Genomic DNA, 19,418 nt, shown 5'->3' on the forward strand with positions numbered 1-19,418 from the left:
GCTCCCTCGAGCCGCCGTCACGGTCCGGGCCGCGCCCGAGCGCCGCCGTTGGAGGGGCAGGACCCGCCCCCGCGCGCGAACGCGGCGCTGATTGGCCAGCGTGGGCGCGGCTCGACCAATGGGAGCGCGGCGCTTGCTGCCGGCCTTCGGGCGCCCCCTGGTGGCGCCGCCGCTCCGGAGGGCGCCCCCTGGTGGCGCCGCCGCGCACCGACAGCGCTGGGGCGGGACCGGGCGGGGCGGGCGGGGCCGGAGCGGGAGGCGGCGGCAACGCCGGACACGACGGGCTGAACCTCCCCCACCGCCCCCCGGTGCCTGGGCCGGGGATGGGGAACGTGGAGAGCGCGGACGGGGAGGCGCTGCCCCGGGGCCCGGGAACACCGGGGGCCCCCGGGGGAGCCGGACTGTTCGCCCCGGGAAAGATGCCGATGCCGGAGCCCTGCGAGCTGGAGGAGCGCTTCGCCCTGGTGCTGGTGAGAGGCCGACCCCCGCCGCGCTCCCCCAGTTCCCGGTGCTCACCCTCCATTCCCGGTGTGCCCCCGGTGGTGCGCTTCGTCCGTTCGCTCCGTCGGTGTTCCCGCTGAGCCCCGTCCCGGTTCATCCCTCCCCGGGACTCCTCCCGATGCGCTCTCCCGGCGCAGTTGGCGGGCACCGGGCACCGCCGGGACGGCACCGCCGCCCGGAGCCGCCAGGGGCGGGCGGGGAGCGCCGGTGCCCGCGGGGATGGGCAGCGACCGCGGGGAACTCCCCAGCCGGGACAGCCCCGGGGGTGACGCCACTCCCGGTGCCACCGCGGGGGCCCCTGCGGCCCGGGGACTTTGCAAACCGGGAAAGTCCGGTCGGGGCAGCGCGCGGGGCTGGCATTCCCCGCTGGGTACGGGGGTTCCCGGTTTCCCGGTGCATGAAGTGGTTCCCGGTAGGCGCGGGTGCCCTGCGCGGTCCCCGGTGCGCTGTCACCGCCGGGGCGGTGCCCACCCCGGTGCCACCGGGACCACCAACACCGCCGAGGGGTCCCACCGGCGCTTGGGTGGCCCCGGAGCCGTCCCGGTGGCCCCTCGGCGGCGCCGGCTTTGTTTTGGGTGGCGGGGGGGACACCGGGGATTGGCGACACCGGTGCCCCCCCGGCTCCGCCATCCCGGTGGGAGCCGCCGCCAGCGGAAGCCGCAGCCGGGCAGGAAATGCCGAGTGTGGTCCCACGGGGCTCTGGAAGGCGAAATCGGGGGCACCGGGGGGCACCGGGGGGCACCGGGGGCACCGGCGTGGGCGCGTCCCGCCGGTAACGAGCGGCTCCCGCCCGTCCAGCATCCCACGCGGGGCCTGTGGCGGGGGGGACACGTCCCGGTGGGCGACACCGGTACCGGGAGGGGGTCACTTCGCGGGGTGGTGGCACCTGCCTCCCCCAAAATGTCCCCGCGGCCGTCGGTGCCGTCCCGGCTGCTACCGGGGGCGGAAAATATTCATTCCATCATGTGATGGGAGCCCGGCGGTTCCCGGAGGCGAGGATCCGCCCCGGAGCCCCCCCCAACCTCCGGCGCCGCCGTTTCCCGGTGGGATTCAAGGCATGGGGGGCTCCCGGTGGGGCGGACGGCGGAGGGGAAGCGCCCGGCCGGGAGCGGCCGCGTTCCCACCACAAAGGCAGGAAACGGAGCGGCGGGAACGGCGGCACGGGCGGGCGGCGGCGCTTCAGAGCCCCCCGCGGGCGCCCCTCGCCCCCCGGCGGGGGCTCCGGGCGTCCCTTCCGCCGCCGCTCCCGGCCGGTGCCGGGGTTTTACCGCTGGACCTGTGCGGAGGGCACGGTGCCCCTCGGGGGGGCAGTTTGGGTGGCACCGTGCTGGTGGTCAGTCTGTCCTGGTGGTCAGTCTGTCCTGGTGGTGGTCAGTCTGTCCTGCTGGTCAGTCTGTCCTGCTGGTGGTCAGTGTGTCCTGGTTGTCAGTCTGTCCTGCTGGTCAGTCCCTGCTGATGGTCAGTCTGTCCTGCTGGTCACTCTGTCCTGGTGATCAGTCCATCCTGCTGGTCAGTCTATCCTGCTAATCAGTCCCTACTGGTGGTCACTCTGTCCGGGTGGTCAGTCTGTCCTGCTGGTCACTCTGTCCGGGTGGTCAGTCTGTCCTGCTGGTGGTCACTCTGTCCTGCTGGTCACTCTGTCCTGCTGGTCAGTCTGTCCTGTGGTCCGTCAGTCCCGTGGGACCTTTGCCCAGCGCTCCCGTGGCCTCCCCCGGGCTCGGTCCCGGTTGTTTCCCGTGGGATCGGGATGAGCGGGCAGGGCTGGCACGGAGGGGAGGAGCAGCTCCTGATAACGGGGCTGCCCCGAGTGGCGTCACCGCCAGGGTGGCATCTCCCACCAGGGTGGCACCACCCAGAACAATGCCATCTCCCACCAGGGTGGCACCACCCAGAGCAATGCCATCTCCCACCATGGTGACATCGCCCACATGGGCTGGCATCTCTCCCTGCAGTGGCATTGCCCACCACCAGGGCACTCCCAGGCTTTCTGGCATCCCTGGTGCCCACTGTGGCACCCCGTTTGTCCTTTGCCACGTCTCACTGGGGTCTTCCCAGTGACCCAGTGCCAGGCCTTGTGCCCAGTGTCCTGGGGAGTTGGCACTGGTGCCTGGCTCTGTGTTTGGCGTCCTGGGGGGGTGGCACCGGTGCAAGGCTTTGTGTCCAGTGTCCTGGGGAGCTGGCACCGCTGCCTGGCCCCGTGCCCGGTCGGGAGCGGAGGCTGCGGTTGTGGCACGGAAGCAGCTGCAGACAGGAAGGATGCGTCAGGGATGGAGAGATTTGGTGCCGCTGGTGCTTGGCACGTGGCCCTGGTGGCACTGCTGTGCCCGTGCCACATCTGTGCCCATGCCACATCTGTGCCCGCTGGTGCACCCTGGTGCCAGCCACTCTGGCTATGTCACAGCTCAGGGTGCCCTTAGAGGGGACCCTGTGGGTGCTTTTTGGGGCCACCCAAGCTGTCCCATGGGTCTCGGTGCCCCTTGGGGAGCACTGTGGGTGCTGTGGGTGCTTTTTGGGGCTGTGCCATGGGTCTCGGTGCCCCTTGGTGGCTCTGTCCCCGTGTCCCTCAGGGTGACACCCGCCTTGGTGCCAGCCACTCTGGCTATGCCACGTCTCAGGGTGCCCTTGGAGGGGATCCTGGCTGAGCTGTGGGTGCTTTTTGGGGCTGTGCCATGGGTCTCGGTGCCCCTTAGGGGCACTGTCCCCGTGTCCCTCAGGGTGACACCCCCTCTGTGTCCCCAGAGCTCCATGAACCTGCCCCCGGACAAAGCCCGGCTGCTGCGCCAGTACGACAACGAGAAGAAATGGGACCTCATCTGTGACCAGGTGGGGCTGGGTGGCCCGTGGAGGGTCTGGGGAGGGGACAACGCCGCTGTCCCAATGTCACCAATGTCACCAACACCCTCCTGTCCCCTCCCAGGAGCGGTTCCAGGTGAAGAGCCCGCCCCATGCCTACATCCAGAAGCTGCGCAGCTTCCTGGAGCCGGGTGTCACACGCAAGGTGAGGGGGCTTTGGGGGGCTTTGGGGAGCCTTGGGGGGTTTGGGGAATCTGGGGGGACACAGCTCAGCCTTGCTCTGCCCCCCAGAAGTTCAGGAGGAGGGTGCAGGAATCCACCAAGGTGCTGCGGGAGCTGGAGATCAGCCTGAGGACCAACCACATTGGGTGAGTGGGGGGTCCCGGGGAGGGGCTGGGGGATCCCGAGGAGGGTTTGTGGGGTCCCAGGGAGCGTTTGTGGGGTCCAGACTGTGGGGTTTGTGGGGTGCAGAGTTCCGGATGGCTCTGGAGCCCCGGGGGGATCTCGGGTGCTGTCCCCAGCCCCGCACAGCTGCAGGGGAAGCCGGAGGCGCTGCAGGAACTGGGCCCGGTTCCTGCCCCGGCCCGCGGGCCGCTCCCGGGGGCGGATGCCGGGGCGGATGGGCCGGTGCTGACGCCCTGAACGAGGCAGCGTGGTCAGATCCCCGTCCGGCTCCTCCCGACAGACCGGAGGGGCTCGGTCCGTTCCATCCCCGACCGGCCCCGGGATGATGCGCAGGGACCGGGGGGTTTTGGGGACATCACCGGAGGGTTCCCGGTGGCACCGGCGTGCCCGGGGCTGCTCGTGCACGTGCGGGCTGCTCCCCGCCGCCGGCCCCGCTCGTCCCTGCCCACGGAACCCAAAATAGCAGCAGCCGGAGACAGGAAACGGGCTGGGGCTCGGGGGCTGGAGCGGCGGCAGGAAAGGGGCGGCCCCGGCGGGCCCCGGGGCTCCGTGACGCGCGGAGCTGGGCTGGGCTGGGCTGGGGACCCCCGGTAATCCCACCCCCTGTACCCCCATTCTCTCCTTGCACCTCACAACTGCACCCCAACATCCTCCCAGGGGTCGGGACACCCCGAATCCCCTCCTTTCCCGTGGGCACAGCACCTCACAAATGCACCCCAAGACCCTCCCAGGGGTCGGGGTGAACCCCCCACCCCCTGTACCCCCAATCCCTTCTTGGCAGCTCAAAATTGCACCCCAAGACCCTCCCAAAGATTGGGGTGAATCTCCCACCCCCTGTACCCCCACCCACTCCTTTTCCATGGGCACAGCACCTCACAAGTGCACCCCAAGACCCTCCCAAGGGTCAGGGTGAATCTCCCACCCCATGAATACCCCCATCCTCTCCTTGCACCTCACAATTGCACCCCAAGACCCTCCCAAAGATCGGGGTGAACCTCCCACCCCATGAATACCCAAACCCCCACAGCACCTGACAAATGCCCCTCAACACCCTCCCAGGGTTCTGGGTGAATCCCCCAGCCCCTGTACCCCCACTCCCTTCTTGGCGCCTCACAATTGCACCCCAACACCCTCCCAAGGGTCAGGGCACCCCGAATCTCCTCCTTTCCCCTCAGGGGTGGGTTTGGGGGTGCAGCCCCATCACCGAGCCCCGTTTCCCGCCCGCACCGAGCCCTCCCTGCCCTGCGCTCCTCTGATAACGCCGGCACTGCTGATAACGGGGCGGCTGCGCCCACCAGGGCAGTGCCCGCAGCGTGCCCGTGCCAGGGCGGGGGTGCCCGTGGTGCCGGGGGTGTTCTGGGGGGTCCCCGTGTTCTGGGGGGGTCTCCGTGTTGGAGGGGGCTGTGCTGGGGAGTCCCCGTGTTTAAGGGGGCTGTTCTGGGGGGGTCCCCGTGTTCTGGGGGCGTCTCCGTGTTGGAGGGGGGTGTTGTGGGTGGTCTCCCTGTTGGAGGGTGCTGTTCTGGGAGGGTCCCCGTGTTGGAGGGGGTGTTCTTGGGGGTCCCCGTGTTCTGTGGGGTCCCCGTGTTCGAGTGGGCTGTTCTGGGGGGGTCCCCGTGTTTAAGGGGGCTATTCTGGGGGGGGGGTCCCCGTGTTGGAGGGAGTTGTGCTGGAGGGGTCTCCGTGTTCTGGGGGGGGTTCCCGTGTTTAATGGGGTTGTTCTGGGGAGGTCCCCATGTTGGAGGGGGATGTTTTGGGGGGGTTCCCGTGTTTATGGGGGTTGTTCTGGGGGGGATCCCCGTTTCCCGCGGGCTCTGATGGGTTCCTGGTGCCGCAGGTGGGTGCGGGAGTTCCTCAATGATGAGAACAAAGGGCTGGACGTGCTGGTGAATTACCTGTCCTTCGCCCAGTGCGCCGTCATGTGAGTGGGGTCGGGGGTCTCGAGGTGAGGGGGGGGTTCCAGGGAGTCCTTGGGTAGTCCTTGGGGGTCCAGGGAGTCCTTGGGGAGTCCCTGGGGAGTCTTTGGGGGTCCAGGGAGACTTTGGGGTGTCCTTGGCGGTCCAGGGAGTCCTTGGGGAGCCTGTGGCAGCTCCCTGATAGCGCCGGGTCTGTTATCAGCGCCGAGGCAGGGAGGGAGCAGCGGTTTGTGAGGGATGCGGGAATGTCAGACCCTGCCCGGCTGCTCTGGGAATTGCTGAGCCACCTTCGTGCCTCTGCCCACCCCGCAGTGCCCACCTGGCACCTACTGCAGTGCTTGCATCTGTGCTGGAGCCCTGTGCCTGCTGCCAGAGCTGTGTGCCCCCTGCCAGAGCTGTGTGCCTGCTGCCAGAGCTGCCAGAGCCCTGTGCCCCCTGCCAGAGCTCTGTGCCCCCTGATAGAGCCGTGTGCCCCCCACCACAGCCCTGTGTCCCCTGCCAGAGCTGCCCGAGCCCTGTGCCCCCATTTAAAGCCCTGTGCCCCCCTCCAGAACTGTGTGCCCGCTGCCAAAGCACTGTGCCCACTGCCAGAGCCATGAACTCCCTGCTATAGCCCTGTGCCCCCTGCCAAAGCACTGTGCCCGCTGCCAGAGCCCTGTGCCCCTCACCACAGCCCTGTGCCACCCACCAGAGCCCTGTGCCCCCTGCCAGAGCCGTGTGTCCCCTACCAGGGCACTGTGCCCCTCACCACAGCCCTGTGCCCCCCTCCAGAGCCGTGTGCCCCCCTTCAAAGCCCTGTGCCACCCACCAGAGCCCTGTGCCACCCTCGCTCCACGCGTGTGCCCCCTCCAGGTTGGATTTTGAGGGCCTGGAAGGAGGTGAGGACGGTGCCCTGGAGAAGCTGCGCTCCTGGAGCAGGTCCATCGAGGATCTGCAGCACCCCAGCGCCCTGCCCGCCCCCTTCGGCAGCAGCCTGGCACGCTCTGCCCGCCAGACCGCCCTACGGTACGTGCCCGGGGGCGTATCCCACTCGGGGAGCACGTCCTGCCACGGGGGTACGGCCTGTGCAGGGCTCTGGCTGCTTGCTGAGTGCTGTGCCAGTGTGCCATGCTGTGTGCCAGTCTGCCATGGTGTGTGCCATGTCTGTGCCATGGTGTGTGCCATGTGCCATGCTGTGTGCCATGCTGTGTGCCAGTGTGCCATGCTGTGTGCCATGTCTGTGCTATGCTGTGTGCCATGGTGTGTGCCATGTCTCTGCCATGGTGTGTGCCAGTGTGCCATGGTGTGTGCCATGGTATGTGCCATGCTGTGTACCATGTCTATGCCATGTCTGTGCCATGGTGTGTGCCATGGTGTGTGCCATGTGCCATGGTGTGTGCCATGTCTGTGCCATGGTGTGTGCCATGGTATGTGCCATGTGCCATGCTGTGTGTCATGGTGTGTGCCATGGTGTGTGCCATGGTGTATGCCATGGTGTGTGCCATGCTGTGTGCCATGTGCCATACTGTGTGCCATGTGCCATGGTGCGTGCCATGTGTGTGCCATGGTGTGTGGCATGCTGTGTGCCATGTGCCATGGTGTGTGGCGTGCTGTGTGCCATGGTGCGTGCCATGTCTGTGCGTGCCATGGTGTGTGCGTGCCATGTCTGTGCCCTGCCATGGTGTCACTCCTCGCCCTGTCCCATGCCAACTGCATGGCACAAACGCAGCGCTGTGCCTCGCCCTGTGTGCATCTCCCCATCCCGCCTGCCCTCTGCCTTCGCGGCTCCGCTCCCCCTGCTCTGGCTGTGCCCCCGTGCCCCGGGGTAATGCACCCCGTTTCTGCTTCCAGGGCCGGGGTGCCCCTCTCTGGCTGCGCTCTCTCTCTGTCCCCTCCGTGCCCACCTTGCTGCTCGGTAAGTACCAGGGCCAGCCCCGTGCCCGCCTCTGCTCCGGGTGTCCGGTGCCAGCCCCGTGCCCGCCTCTGCTCCCCGTGCCCGCCTTTGCTCCACCTCTGCTCGCTCTGTCCCTGTCGCCCTCTGGCTGCCTTTGTCCCTCCCAAATCCCATCTGGCTGTCCCCAAGCTGTCCCCAAGCTGTCCTCACGCTGTCCCCCCCCGTCGGAGGTGCCAGCCCCGCTCACCGTGTGCCCTGTCCCGCAGCTATGGCACGCTGCCCAGCCGCAGGGCGCTGAAGAACTCCCGCCTGGTGAGCCAGAAGGATGATGTTCACCTGTGCATCATGTGTCTCCGGGCCATCATGAACTACCAGGTAGTGTCACCCCACGGTGGGGACACCGCTGTCACCGCTGCCACCACGGCTGACGCTGGTTTTGTGCTCTCCGTGCCCACAGTACGGCTTCAACCTGGTCATGTCTCACCCCCACGCCGTCAACGAGATCGCCCTGAGCCTCAACAACAAGAACCCGAGGTGAGGGAGGGTCTGGCAGGGTGGGACAGCGGTCGTGGAGCTGGCAGGGGGTGGCACTGATGGTGATGGTGGCACTGATGGTGATGATGGTGACGCTGTGGCCAGGATGAAGGCGCTGGTGCTGGAGCTGCTGGCTGCTGTGTGCCTGGTGAGGGGCGGCCACGAGATCATCCTGGCGGCCTTTGACAACTTCAAGGAGGTAAAAGGGGATGGGAGCAGGGATGGGATGGGGGAATGGAGGAGACAGGACCAGGTTGGGATGGGGGAATGGAGGGAGACAGGAGCAGGCTGGGATGAGGGAATGGAGGCACCACAATCAGGCTGGGACTGGGGAGCAGGACCTCAGGAATGGAGGAACTGGGGACTCCAGAAGCAATCTGGGATGGGAGAAACCCCAAGAGAAGGCTGGAATGGGGGCACCAGGGTCCGCAGGAGCAATCTGGGATGAGGGACACTACAAGAGAAGGTTGGGGTGGGGACACCAGGGACCCAGAAGCAATCTGGGTCCCAAGAGAAGGTTGGGATGGGGGCACCAGGGACCCCAGGACCAGGTTGGGAAGGGGAATCTGGAGTGCAGGTGGTGAAGGGATCAGGGAAGATGAGGAATGGGGGAGTCTGGGAGTACCAGGACCAGACTGGGATTAGGGAAATGGAGTCCAGGAGATGAGGGGAGGGTCAGTGGCTGGGGGGGGCCACGCCAGGTGAACCCCATTTCTGCCTGCCCAGGTGTGCAAGGAGAAACATCGCTTCGAGCGGTTGATGGAATACTTCCGCAACGAGGACAGCAGCATCGACTTCATGGTGGGACACCCTGTCCTGGGCGAGGGGGAGGCTCTCTGGGGGGCCAGGAGGACTCCTGGTTATTGGAATTAATACCAATATAGCCTGATGGAACGTGCCTGGGCTCATCTGGCTCTTGCTGCTTGACCAAAGGCAGCAGCTGTGGTGGTTTCACCTCAGAGACACTTTTGGCCAGCTGGATATTGCAGCAAAAGTGAGGGTGCCACCTCAGGGGTGTCTTCCCTGACTGATCCATCCCCAGGATGGAGCTGCCCCACGTTGGGCACCAATATATTGGAATTAAATACAAATATAGCTGGATGGAACATGCCTGGGCTCCTCTGGCCCTTGCTGCTTGACCAAGGGTGGCAGCTGTGGTGGTTTCACCCCAGAGACAGCTTTGGCCGGCTGGATATTGCAGCTGGGTGCTTGGGACAAGTCCAGGCTTGCAGGAACTCAGGTTTTTCTCTGGTGGAGAAGCTTTAAGGCCATGGTGAAGGAAAGGAGTCGGTTCTGCTGGAGGGTTTGGATCCAGAGCTTTATTCTGGCCCACAGGCCTCTGAATGCAGCAGCAGCTCCAACAGAACTCCCTGACCCCGTGGTTGCTGTTCCTTTTAACCCCAGGGAGAGGGGCAGGGAAAGGGTAGGGAGCCCTCAACCAGGTAAGGGGGGGGAAATCTCAGGGGACAAACGACACCTGGATGGCCCAATGCCCCCCAGGGCTGAGAGGCATCTTTTGAACTTCACCAATCACTCCACACCCTTCTGGAATGCCAAGATTGATGGACAGCACTCAGCAAGGGACAGGGGAGGGGAAGGGAGAGCTTGTTGGCACACCTGGGGAAAGAACCGGGATGGACAGGCTGTTCCATCACACCACAACACCTGGTGACACCAGCCCTGCCTGCAGGTGGCCTGCATGCAGTTCATCAACATCGTGGTGCACTCGGTGGAGGACATGAACTTCCGCGTCCATCTCCAGTACGAGTTCACCAAACTGGGGCTGGAGGAGTTCCTGCAGGTATGGGGGGGGTCGAGGGTCAGGGGAATTGTGTTGGGGGGCCCCCCCATCCTTGATGGCACCTTTGTGCCCATAGAAGTCGAGGCACACGGAGAGTGAGAAGCTGCAGGTGCAGATCCAGGCGTACCTGGACAACGTCTTCGATGTGGGGGGGCTGCTGGAGGATGCTGAGACCAAAAATGTGGCCCTGGAGAAGGTGGAGGAGCTGGAGGAGCACCTGTCCCACGTATGTGAGCACGGGGGGATGCGGGGATGTTCCTTGCTGGGTCCCAGGGAGGTCAGAGGTGACAGCAGGGGTGTCCCCGAGCTGCTGTCACAGCCGTGTCCCTCTCCTCAGCTAACGGAGAAGCTGCTGGACCTGGAGAACGAGAACATGATGCGGGTGGCAGAGCTGGAGAAGCAGCTGCTGCAGCGAGAGAAGGAGCTGGAGGTGGTCAAGGTGTGCTGAGGGGGGCTGTAGGGGCTGTGGGGAGTGGGGAAGGGTCCCAATCCCCTCAGTCTGACCCTCGCCGTCCCCAGGAGACCTACGAGCACACGAGCCACCAGGTGCACACGCTGCGCAGGATGATCAAGGAGAAGGACGAGGCTTTCCGGAGGCACTACGGCTCCGAGCCGCCCCCGGTGCCCGGCGGGGCCGAGCCGCCCCCTCCGCTGCCCGAGCCCTCGGAGGAGACCCTGAGACCCCCGGTCCTGCCCCCCGTAGAAGCCGCGCCACCCCCGCCGCCCCCTCCGCCTCCCCCGCTGCCGCCCCCCGCGCCCCCGCTCCCAGGTGAGGAGGAGGAGGAGGAGGAAGAGGAAGACCCCGGGGTACCCAAAGCTGGGGCAGCTCAGAGCTGGGTGTGCCCAGGGGTGGGAGGGGTCCCAGGAAGGGATGTCCCCCGTGCTGGGTCACACCCGAGGGTGGTGGTCCCCAGAATTGGGGTCTCACCTCCTCCCTCCTCTGATGGCTCCACAGGGAAGTGTCCCCCGGCCCCGCCGCTGCCCGGGGCTGCACCGTCCATCGCCCTCACCGTGGGGCTCTCAGGTACGTGGGGATGAGGGGGACCACGGGGTGGGGACAGGGGACAGGGGATGGGGTACAGGGCACGGGGGACGGGGGACAGGGCAGAGACAGTGGGGACAGGGACAGGGGACAGGGAGGGTGTGGGGAGTGGGACAGTGCAGGGGCAGTGGGGACAGGGACAGGGGACAGTGCAGGGGCAGTGGGGACAGGGACAGGGGACAGCGAGCGTGTGGGGAGCGGGACAGTGTGAGGACAATGGGGACAGGAGGATGTGGGAACCATGGGGACAGGGATGGTATAGAGACTGTGGGGACAGGGACAAGGGACAGGGATGGTGTGGGGACCGTGGGGACAGGGATGGTGTAGGGATTGTGTGGACAGGGAGGACAGAGGAACTGTGGGGACAGGGACAAGGGACAGGGAAAGGGTTGCAAACACCAGAGTGCTGGGCTTGCAATCCTCAAGGAACACCTGCTCAGAGACCCCAGCATGGGATGGCCCAGGGGTTGATGACACCAGGCTCAGGTGGCTCAGGGTGGGCACAGGACATGTCCCCATGCCCTGGGGGTGCTGAGCTGGCTCCCACCCCGCTGGCAGCCATCCGGATCAAGAAGCCCATCAAGACCAAGTTCCGGCTGCCTGTGTTCAACTGGACGGCGCTGAAGCCCAGCCAGATCAGCGGGACGGTGTTCAGCGAGCTGGATGATGAGAGGGTGCTGGAGGTGAGCCCAGGACCCCTCTGTGGCCACATTTCTCTTCATGGAGAAAAAACAAGGCACAGCTTCCCTAGGATATTTCTGGGATTCACATTCACTGAAGCTCAGAGAAAGGAAAAAACCAATTCTTATCTCAATTGCTGCTCCTCTTGTTGTTCACAAGTGGGGTGCGTTGTGGAAGATTGTTTACCTGAAGGGAATTGGTAATTGGATTCTGGTTATTTGGTCAATTATTCTGGTCAATTTGATTAATTGACCAATTGAATCCAGGTGTGTGTGTTGGGACTGCTGACGGTCACAAGATTCTGTGCAGTGGAGTTGAGTGCTTGGCAGATTCAGTTTAGATCAAGTAATATAGTATAGAATAATATACTGTGATATAGTAGAGAATATGCTATAATATAGTATATTACAATATGTAATATAGTATAGTAATGTAGTATATAATATACTAATATATATAGTATATAATAATATAGTAATATAGTATAGAATAATATAGCATAGAATAATAGAATATAGTATAATAGTAATATAGTATAGAATATGCTAACATATATAGTGTCTATATAGTAATATAGTACAGAATAATATAGTATAGAATAATAGAATACAGTATAATAGTAATATAGTATAGAATCATATACTGTAATATAGTATAGAATATACTACAATATAGTATATTATAATATGTAATATAGTACAGTAATGTAGTATATAATATACTAATATATAGTATAGAATAATATAGTAATATAGTATAGAATAATATCCTGTAATATAGCATACAATATACTATAATATAGTATATTACAAGATTTAATATAGTATAGTAATATAGTGTGTAATATACTAAAATATATAGTATAAAATTTAGTAATATAGTATAGAATATACTATAATTGTAATATAGTATAATAATAGCAATATAGTATAGAATATACTATAATAGTAATATAGTAATACAGTATAGAACAATATACTGCAATATAGTATAGAATACACTATAATATAACATATTATAATATGTATTATAGTAATATAGTATATAATATAGTAATATAGTAGAGAATAATACAGTATAGTATTATATATATAATATAATATAATATAATATAATATAATATAATATAATAATAATAATATAGTATACAATATAGTAAACAATATAGTATAATAGTAATATAGTATAGAATAATTCTGTATAATAAAGTAATTAATTAGCCTTCTGACATTACGGAGTCCTCCTCTCCACGTGGGCACCCCCAGCCCCAATTCTGACCCCCCTCACCCCCCCAGGACCTGGACCTGGAGCGCTTCGAGGAGCTGTTCAAGACCAAGGCGCAGGGCCCGGCGCTGGACCTGGTGTGTGCCAAGAGCAAGGCGGCGCAGAAAGTGGCCACCAAGGTGACCCTGCTGGAGGCCAACCGTGCCAAGAACTTGGCCATCACCCTGCGCAAGGCCGGCCGCAGCGCTGACGAGATCTGCCGGGCCATCCACACGTATGGGCTGTGCTGGGGGGGTAGAAACGGGGCAGGGAGGGTCAAAAATGGGGGGTGCAGGGGGTACACAGGGGCCAAAGGGGCTGGTTGGGGTGCAAGGGGGTTGTTTGGGGTGGCCTCCACTGCTGGAGGACAATGGTGCTGAGGTTCTAGTGGCTCAAAGGGCAGGGAGGGTCCAGAATGGGGTGCAGGAGGGAGACAGGGGTGCAAGAGGGTTGGTAGGGATGCAAAGGGGTTGGTTGGGGTGCAAGGGGGTTGGTTGGGGTGCAGATGGTTTGGCTGGGGGGCAGCGTGGCTGCTTGGGGCTCAGGGGACCTAGGCAGAGTTCAGGGGGTCTTGGCGGAGGAGCAGTGGGAATTTTTTGGGGTTCAGGGGTGCCAGGCAGGGTGCAGAGAGACTGTCTGGAATGCAGAGGAGCTTTTTGGGATGTAGGGGGTCTGGCTGGGGGTAGAGGGATCAACAGGAGAGCCAGGCAAGGTGCAGAAGGACTCGGCTGGGGTGCACATGGTTTGATTGAGGTTCAGGAGGTCCAGGTGGGGTACAGAGGCCCAGGCAGGGTGCAGGGGCTCTGCCTGTGGTTCAGGGTGCCCAAACAGGGATCCAGGCTTCCCAAACTGGGCACCTCTGGGGATCTGCTCCCCAACACTGTGGTGCGGGGGCAGGTTCGACCTGGCGACGCTGCCGGTGGATTTCGTGGAGTGCCTGATGCGGTTCCTGCCCACGGAGGCAGAGGCCAAGGCACTGAGGCAGTACGAGCGCGAGCGGAAGCCGCTGGAGGAGCTGGCGGACGAGGATCGCTTCATGCTGCAGTTCAGCAAGGTGGAGAGGCTGCCCCAGCGCATGGCCATCATGGCCTTCCTGGGCAACTTCGCCGAGAATATCCAGATGCTGACGCCGGTATGGAGCTGGGGAAGGGGAGAACTGGACCTGCTCCACCTTGAACCCCGGCTGAGCCCCCCTGTGCTGTCCCCCTGCAGCAGCTCAACGCCATCATCGCGGCCTCGGCCTCTGTTAAGTCGTCACAGAAGCTGAAGCACATGTTGGAGGTGGGCTGGGTGGGGGTCCTTCATCCAGCCTCACTGTAGCTGGGTGAGGGGGTTCCTGTGGGGGTTTCACTCCCTCCTGACCCTCCAACCCTGCTGCTTTGCCCCTGCAGATCATCTTGGCACTCGGCAACTACATGAACAGCAGCAAACGCGGCGCGGTCTACGGCTTCAAACTGCAGAGCCTGGACCTGGTAGGCAGCCCCTCCCCGGCTCCCTGGGACCCTGAGGGTCCCATCCCACAGCCCTGACCCCCTCCCCAAATCCTCCTGCAGCTCCTGGACACCAAGTCAACCGACAGGAAGATGACATTGCTGCACTTCATTGCGCTGACGGTGCGGGAGAAGTACCCAGAGCTGGCGACCTTCTGGCAGGAGCTGCACTTTGTGGAGAAGGCTGCAGCAGGTGCCCTTCAACCTGTGACTATGACCCCACCTTGCTGTCCCGACTTCACATAGCCACTGCCCTGTTGTCATTATAGTGCAAGAGATCCATTGTCATTACATTTCAAGGGTTCCATATTGCCAGAGTTTTGTACCTCCTTGATGTTTCTCTTGTAGTCAGCTTCTCTAGGCACTGACTCTTCCTTATCCTCACAGTAGCCAGCTGACTCCAGTTCCCATCAATCCACTCTTTTATAACACTCTTCTTATTGGCTACAGGTGTGGCCTGTTAACATCAGGCCTGCTCCTAATCTTTAGTAAATGGTTCAGCTGCAATTCTTTAGGGGATAAGATTACATTCTATACCACCTTCATTTACCCATACTGTATCCCCCTGCACTGACCCATCCCGTGTCCCTGCAGTGTCCCTGGAGAACGTGCTGCTGGATGTGAAGGAGCTGGGCCGGGGCATGGAGCTGCTGCGGCGGGAGTGCGGGCAGCATGAGAGCGCGGTGCTGCGCGGCTTCCTGGGCGGCAGCGAGGGGCAGCTGGAGCGGCTGCAGCGCGATGCGCGCACGGCCGAGGTGAGGGCGGCTCACACCCGGCCTGGCACCGGCCACGGGCACGGCTGGTCAGCCACACCTCACTCTGTCAACTCCTCGGGCACAGCTGGGCAGCCACACCTTGCCTTGCATGGTCCTTGTGCACATCTGGTCATTGAAACCTTGCTCTGGAAACTCCTCGTGCACAGCTGGTCATCTAAACCTTGTCTTGCACAGTCCTTGTGCACATCTGGTCACCCACACACCTTGCTCTGCATGCTCCTCTTGCACCCTTGCTTTCCTCTGCATGTTCCGTGTCTTTCTTCACCATCCACACCTTGTCTTGCATTGTCCTTGTCCACACCTGGTCAGCCACACCTTGCTCTGCATGTTCCTGTTGCACTTCCTTTCTTTGCATGCTCTGTGTAATTCTTCATCATCCACACCTTGTCTTGAACAGTCCTTGTGCACATCTGGTCACCCACACACCTTGCTCTGCGTGCTCCTCTTGCACCCCTGCTTTCCTCTGCATGTTCCCTGTCTTTCTTCATCATCCACACCTTGCTCTGCATGCTCTTCTTGCATTCCTGCTTTCCTTTGCATGCTCCATGTCATTCTTTGTCATCCACACCTTGCTCTGCGTGGTCCTTGTGCACATCTGCTTATCCACACTTTGTGTTGCATGGTCCATGGGCACACCTGGTCATTGAAACCTTGCTCTGCATGGTCCTTGTGCGCACCTGGTCACTCACACCTTGTCTTGCATGGTCCTTCTGCACAGCTGGTCATCCACACCTTGCTCTGCATACTCTTCTTGCACCCCTGCTTTCCTCTGCATATTCCGTGTCTTTCTTCGTCATCCACACCTTGCTCTATGCAGTCCTTGTGCGGACATCTTGCTTTGCACACTCCTTGTGCACATCTGCTCATCCAAACCTTGTCTTGCACAGTCCTTGTGCACATCTGGTCACCCACACACCTTGCTCTGCATGGTCCTCTTGCACCCCTGCTTTCCTCTGCATGTTCCCTGTCTTTCTTCATCATCCACACCTTGTCTTGCATTGTCCTTGTGCACACCTGGCCATCCACACCTTGCTCTGCATGTTTCTCTTGCACTTCTGCTTTCCTCTGCATGCTCTGTGTAATTCTTTGTCATCCACACCTTGTCTTGTATGGTCCTTCTGCACGTCTGGTTCTGCTCCTGGCTCCGCAAACTTCTCGTGCACATCTGGTCACCCACACCTTGCTCTGCACACTCCTTGTGCACTCCTGCCTTCCTTTGCATTCTCTGTGTGCATTCCTTGTCACCCACACCTTGTCTTGCACACTCCCTGTGCTCTCCTGCCCTGCTTTGCCCACACATGATGCCCGCCATGCCTTGCCCTCCCCCTGTGCTGGGCACTGCCCGTGCCTGACCCTGCTCCTGTGCCAGGACGCCTACAACACCGTGGTGCGGTATTTCGGTGAGAGCCCCAAGACCACCCCGCCGTCTGTCTTCTTCCCGGTCTTTGTCCGCTTCATCCACTCCTACAAGGTGAGCTGGGGCCAGGAGGGGGTACCCTGCAGGTGAGTGGCACCATGGTGGGGGAAATCTGACCCCTGCCCACCTGTGTGCCCCGGCAGGACGCGGAGCAGGAGAACGAGACGCGCAAGAAGCAGGAGGAGGTGATGCGGGAGAAGCTGCTGGCACAGGAGGCTAAAAAGCAGGAGAAGGTTGGTGGAGGCAGCCACGGGGTGGGCTAGGGAGTGGGGGGCACGGAGGGGACCCCTGTGTCCCTCACCTGGCCCCCTGTGCCTCCCTCCCAGCGGAACAAGTGGCAGCAGCAGGAGCTGATCGCGGAGCTGCGGCGGCGCCAGGCCAAGGACCACCGGCCCATGTACGAGGGCAAGGATGGCACCATCGAGGACATCATCACAGGTATGGCCCCCTCGCCCCCCCTGGCCCCCTGCCCTGGCCCTGCCAGCCACGGGGGCTGACGTGTCCCTGTCCCCCCCGTCCCCTGCCCGTCCCCCCCGCAGCGCTGAAGAGCGTCCCCTTCACTGCCCGCACGGCCAAGCGGGGCTCCCGCTTCTTCTGCGACCCGTCCCACCACGACGAGTCCAGCTGTTAAGAGCCCAGGTACCACCTGCATGCCTGGATCCCCTTGGATCCCACCTGGATCCCCCTGGGTTCCCCCTGAGCCCTGCATGCCCCCTTCTGCACGCCCCCCTCCCTGCATGTTGTCACCCCAGGGTGTCTGGTGCGCCTCAGGATTTTGGATTGGGGCAGGATCTTAATGCAAGGCTGGATCCCAGTGCTGGATCCCAACTCAGAGCTGGATCCCAGCACAGGATCCTGGTGCAAACCTGGATCCCAGCACAGGATCCCAACACAGAGCTGGATCCCAGCACAGGACCCCAACCCAGAGCTGGATCCCAGTACAGGATCCTGGTGCGAGGCTGGATCCCAGTACAGGATCCTGGTGCTAGGCTGGATCCCAGCACAGAGCTGGATCCCAGCACAGGATCCCAGCACAGAGCTGGATCCCAGCATAAGATCCTGGTGCAAAGCTGAGTTTCAACACTGGATCCCAGTTTGAGGCTGGATCCCAGCACAAGATCCCAACTCAGAGCTGGATCCCAGCACAGGATCCAGGTGCAAGGCTGGATCCCAGCACAGGATCCCAACACAGACCTGGATCCCAGCTCAGGATCCCAGTGCAAGGCAGGATCCCGACACAAGATCCCAGTTCAAGGCTGGATCCCAGCACAGGATCCCAACATAAAGCTGGATCTGGGTGGAAGGGAACTGGATCCCAGTGAAATGTTCTACCCAGAATGGAGTCCTGGCACAGGATCCCAGTGCAAGGCTGGGTCCCAGCACAAGATCCCAGCACACAATCCCAGTGTAAGGCTGGATCCCAGCACAGATTCTTTTGCAATATTGGATCCCAGAGTGGGGTCACTGGGTCCCAGGGCAGGATCCCAGTGCACTACTGGATCTCAAGATGGGATTCCAGTACAGTACTGGATCCCACACTGGTATCCCAGTGCACTACTGGAGCCCAGGACAAGGTCCCAGTGCAAGACTGGATCCCACACTGGTATCCCAGTGCACTACTGGATCTCAAGATGGGATTCCAGTACAGTACTGGATTCCACACTGGTATCCCAGTGCACTACTGGAGCCCAGGACAAGGTCCCAGTGCAAGACTGGATCCCACACTGGTATCCCAGTGCACTACTGCGTTCTGGGCAGGATCCCAGGGCAAAACTGGATCCCAAGGCAGAGTCCCAGTGCAAGACTGGATGCCAGGCTGTTATCCCAGTGCACTACTGGGTCTCAAGATGGGATCCCAGTATAGTACTGGATCCCACACTGGTATCCCAGTGCACTACTGGGTCCCAGGACAAGGTCCCAGTGCACTCCTGGATTCTGGGCAGGATCCCAGTGCAAGACTGGATGCCAGGGTTTGGTACCAGTGCAAGACTGGTTGCCAGGGTATGGTGCCAGTGCCCTGCTCGAGCCCAGAGTGGGGATCCCAGTGCATTGCTGAGTCCTAGGCCAGTGCCTGGAGGACTCAGCCTGTGGTGCCTGTACTCTGGGGGGGTCACCTGGGCACCCCCAGGTGTCCCTGGCTCTGTCCCTGACTGTCCCTTCCATCCCACAGCCCGAAGGTGGATCCGCCTGTAGCCCAGCAAGGCAAAGGAGCCCGACCAGGGGGCAGGGGAGGATTTGGGGCTGCCTCAGCCCCTCCTCACCCCCCTCTGCCCCCCAAGTGCCCCGTGAGGCTCCGTCCTGCCCTGACACCACGTGGGACAGGGCCAAAATGTGCCACCATTCCCACGGGTGACATCCCTGTGCCCGGGGAGACCCTGCACCCCCTGCCCACCCAAGGCAGAGGCCAAATCCATCTCTGGTGGAGCCCCAGCATCAGGAGCTGATTCATGGGGTGCTCCCCTCCCCGTCAGGGTCCCCCTGTTCCCTGGGGTGGCTCAGAGCCCCCAGCCCCACTGCAGGGACCAGAGGGACCCCTCCACCCCGCGCTCGACACTTTGACCACTGATGTGAACACTAAGTGCCAAAAAAAAAGGGACCAAAGCCAGGCTGGGGGGGCACCTGGAGAGGGGCAGGATGGTGCCCCCCACCCCAGGACCCCCCTGACCATTCCCCCCACCACAGTGACTTTTTGTACATGTGAAATATATGGAGTCTTTTACAAGGCCAATGCCTGATTTGGGGGAACGTGGGGGGGGCACAGAGGCAGCCCAGGAGTTTTGGGGGCCTCCCCAGGCTGTGATTCTGTGTTTGGGGGGGACAGGGAGGGGGCACAGAGATGTGCAGACATTTGGCAGAGCTTTGCAGTGCTGTTATTAAAGCTGTGGGATTAAGGAGAGGGGGGACCTGGTTTGGGGAGGAATTGGGAGCC

At 61.3% G+C, this 19,418-nt stretch overlaps 1 protein-coding gene across 2 annotated transcripts; it reads left to right on the top strand.

Moving 5' to 3' along the window:
- The first annotated feature begins 276 nt into the window (after nucleotides 1–276).
- On the top strand, nucleotides 277–19,175 carry FMNL3 (formin like 3). Of its 2 annotated transcripts, XM_054294155.1 has the most exons (27): nucleotides 277–470; nucleotides 3,241–3,324; nucleotides 3,419–3,499; nucleotides 3,586–3,662; nucleotides 5,534–5,617; nucleotides 6,465–6,617; nucleotides 7,752–7,860; nucleotides 7,943–8,019; nucleotides 8,125–8,218; nucleotides 8,746–8,820; nucleotides 9,710–9,820; nucleotides 9,897–10,046; nucleotides 10,158–10,259; nucleotides 10,340–10,589; nucleotides 10,776–10,844; nucleotides 11,421–11,545; nucleotides 12,839–13,041; nucleotides 13,704–13,938; nucleotides 14,019–14,087; nucleotides 14,198–14,278; nucleotides 14,360–14,489; nucleotides 14,891–15,051; nucleotides 16,442–16,543; nucleotides 16,633–16,722; nucleotides 16,816–16,927; nucleotides 17,029–17,128; nucleotides 18,660–19,175. In XM_054294155.1, the coding sequence occupies exons 1-26, from the start codon at nucleotides 324–326 to the stop codon at nucleotides 17,118–17,120; spliced, it is 3,063 nt and encodes a 1,020-aa protein (XP_054150130.1). In that variant the 5' UTR covers nucleotides 277–323; the 3' UTR covers nucleotides 17,121–17,128; nucleotides 18,660–19,175. The 2 variants fall into 2 exon arrangements, with proteins under 2 accessions (XP_054150130.1, XP_054150131.1); XM_054294156.1 differs by lacking the exon at nucleotides 6,465–6,617.
- Nucleotides 19,176–19,418: the final 243 nt, after the last annotated feature.

This window comes from Melozone crissalis, unplaced genomic scaffold (assembly GCF_028551555.1).
Source record: "Melozone crissalis strain CALT ecotype California unplaced genomic scaffold, PUWL_Pcris_2 ptg000222l_1, whole genome shotgun sequence".
Lineage (NCBI taxonomy): Eukaryota > Metazoa > Chordata > Aves > Passeriformes > Passerellidae > Melozone > Melozone crissalis.

Bases quoted from the DNA above. Each gene is read 5' to 3' on its own strand.
- FMNL3 (XM_054294155.1), top strand. From the start codon at position 324: ATGGGGAACGTGGAGAGCGCGGACGGGGAGGCGCTGCCCCGGGGCCCG. The intron at 16,544-16,632 runs GTGAGCTGGGGC...GTGCCCCGGCAG, and splicing joins GCTTCATCCACTCCTACAAG to GACGCGGAGCAGGAGAACGA. The intron at 16,723-16,815 runs GTTGGTGGAGGC...CCTCCCTCCCAG, and splicing joins AGGCTAAAAAGCAGGAGAAG to CGGAACAAGTGGCAGCAGCA.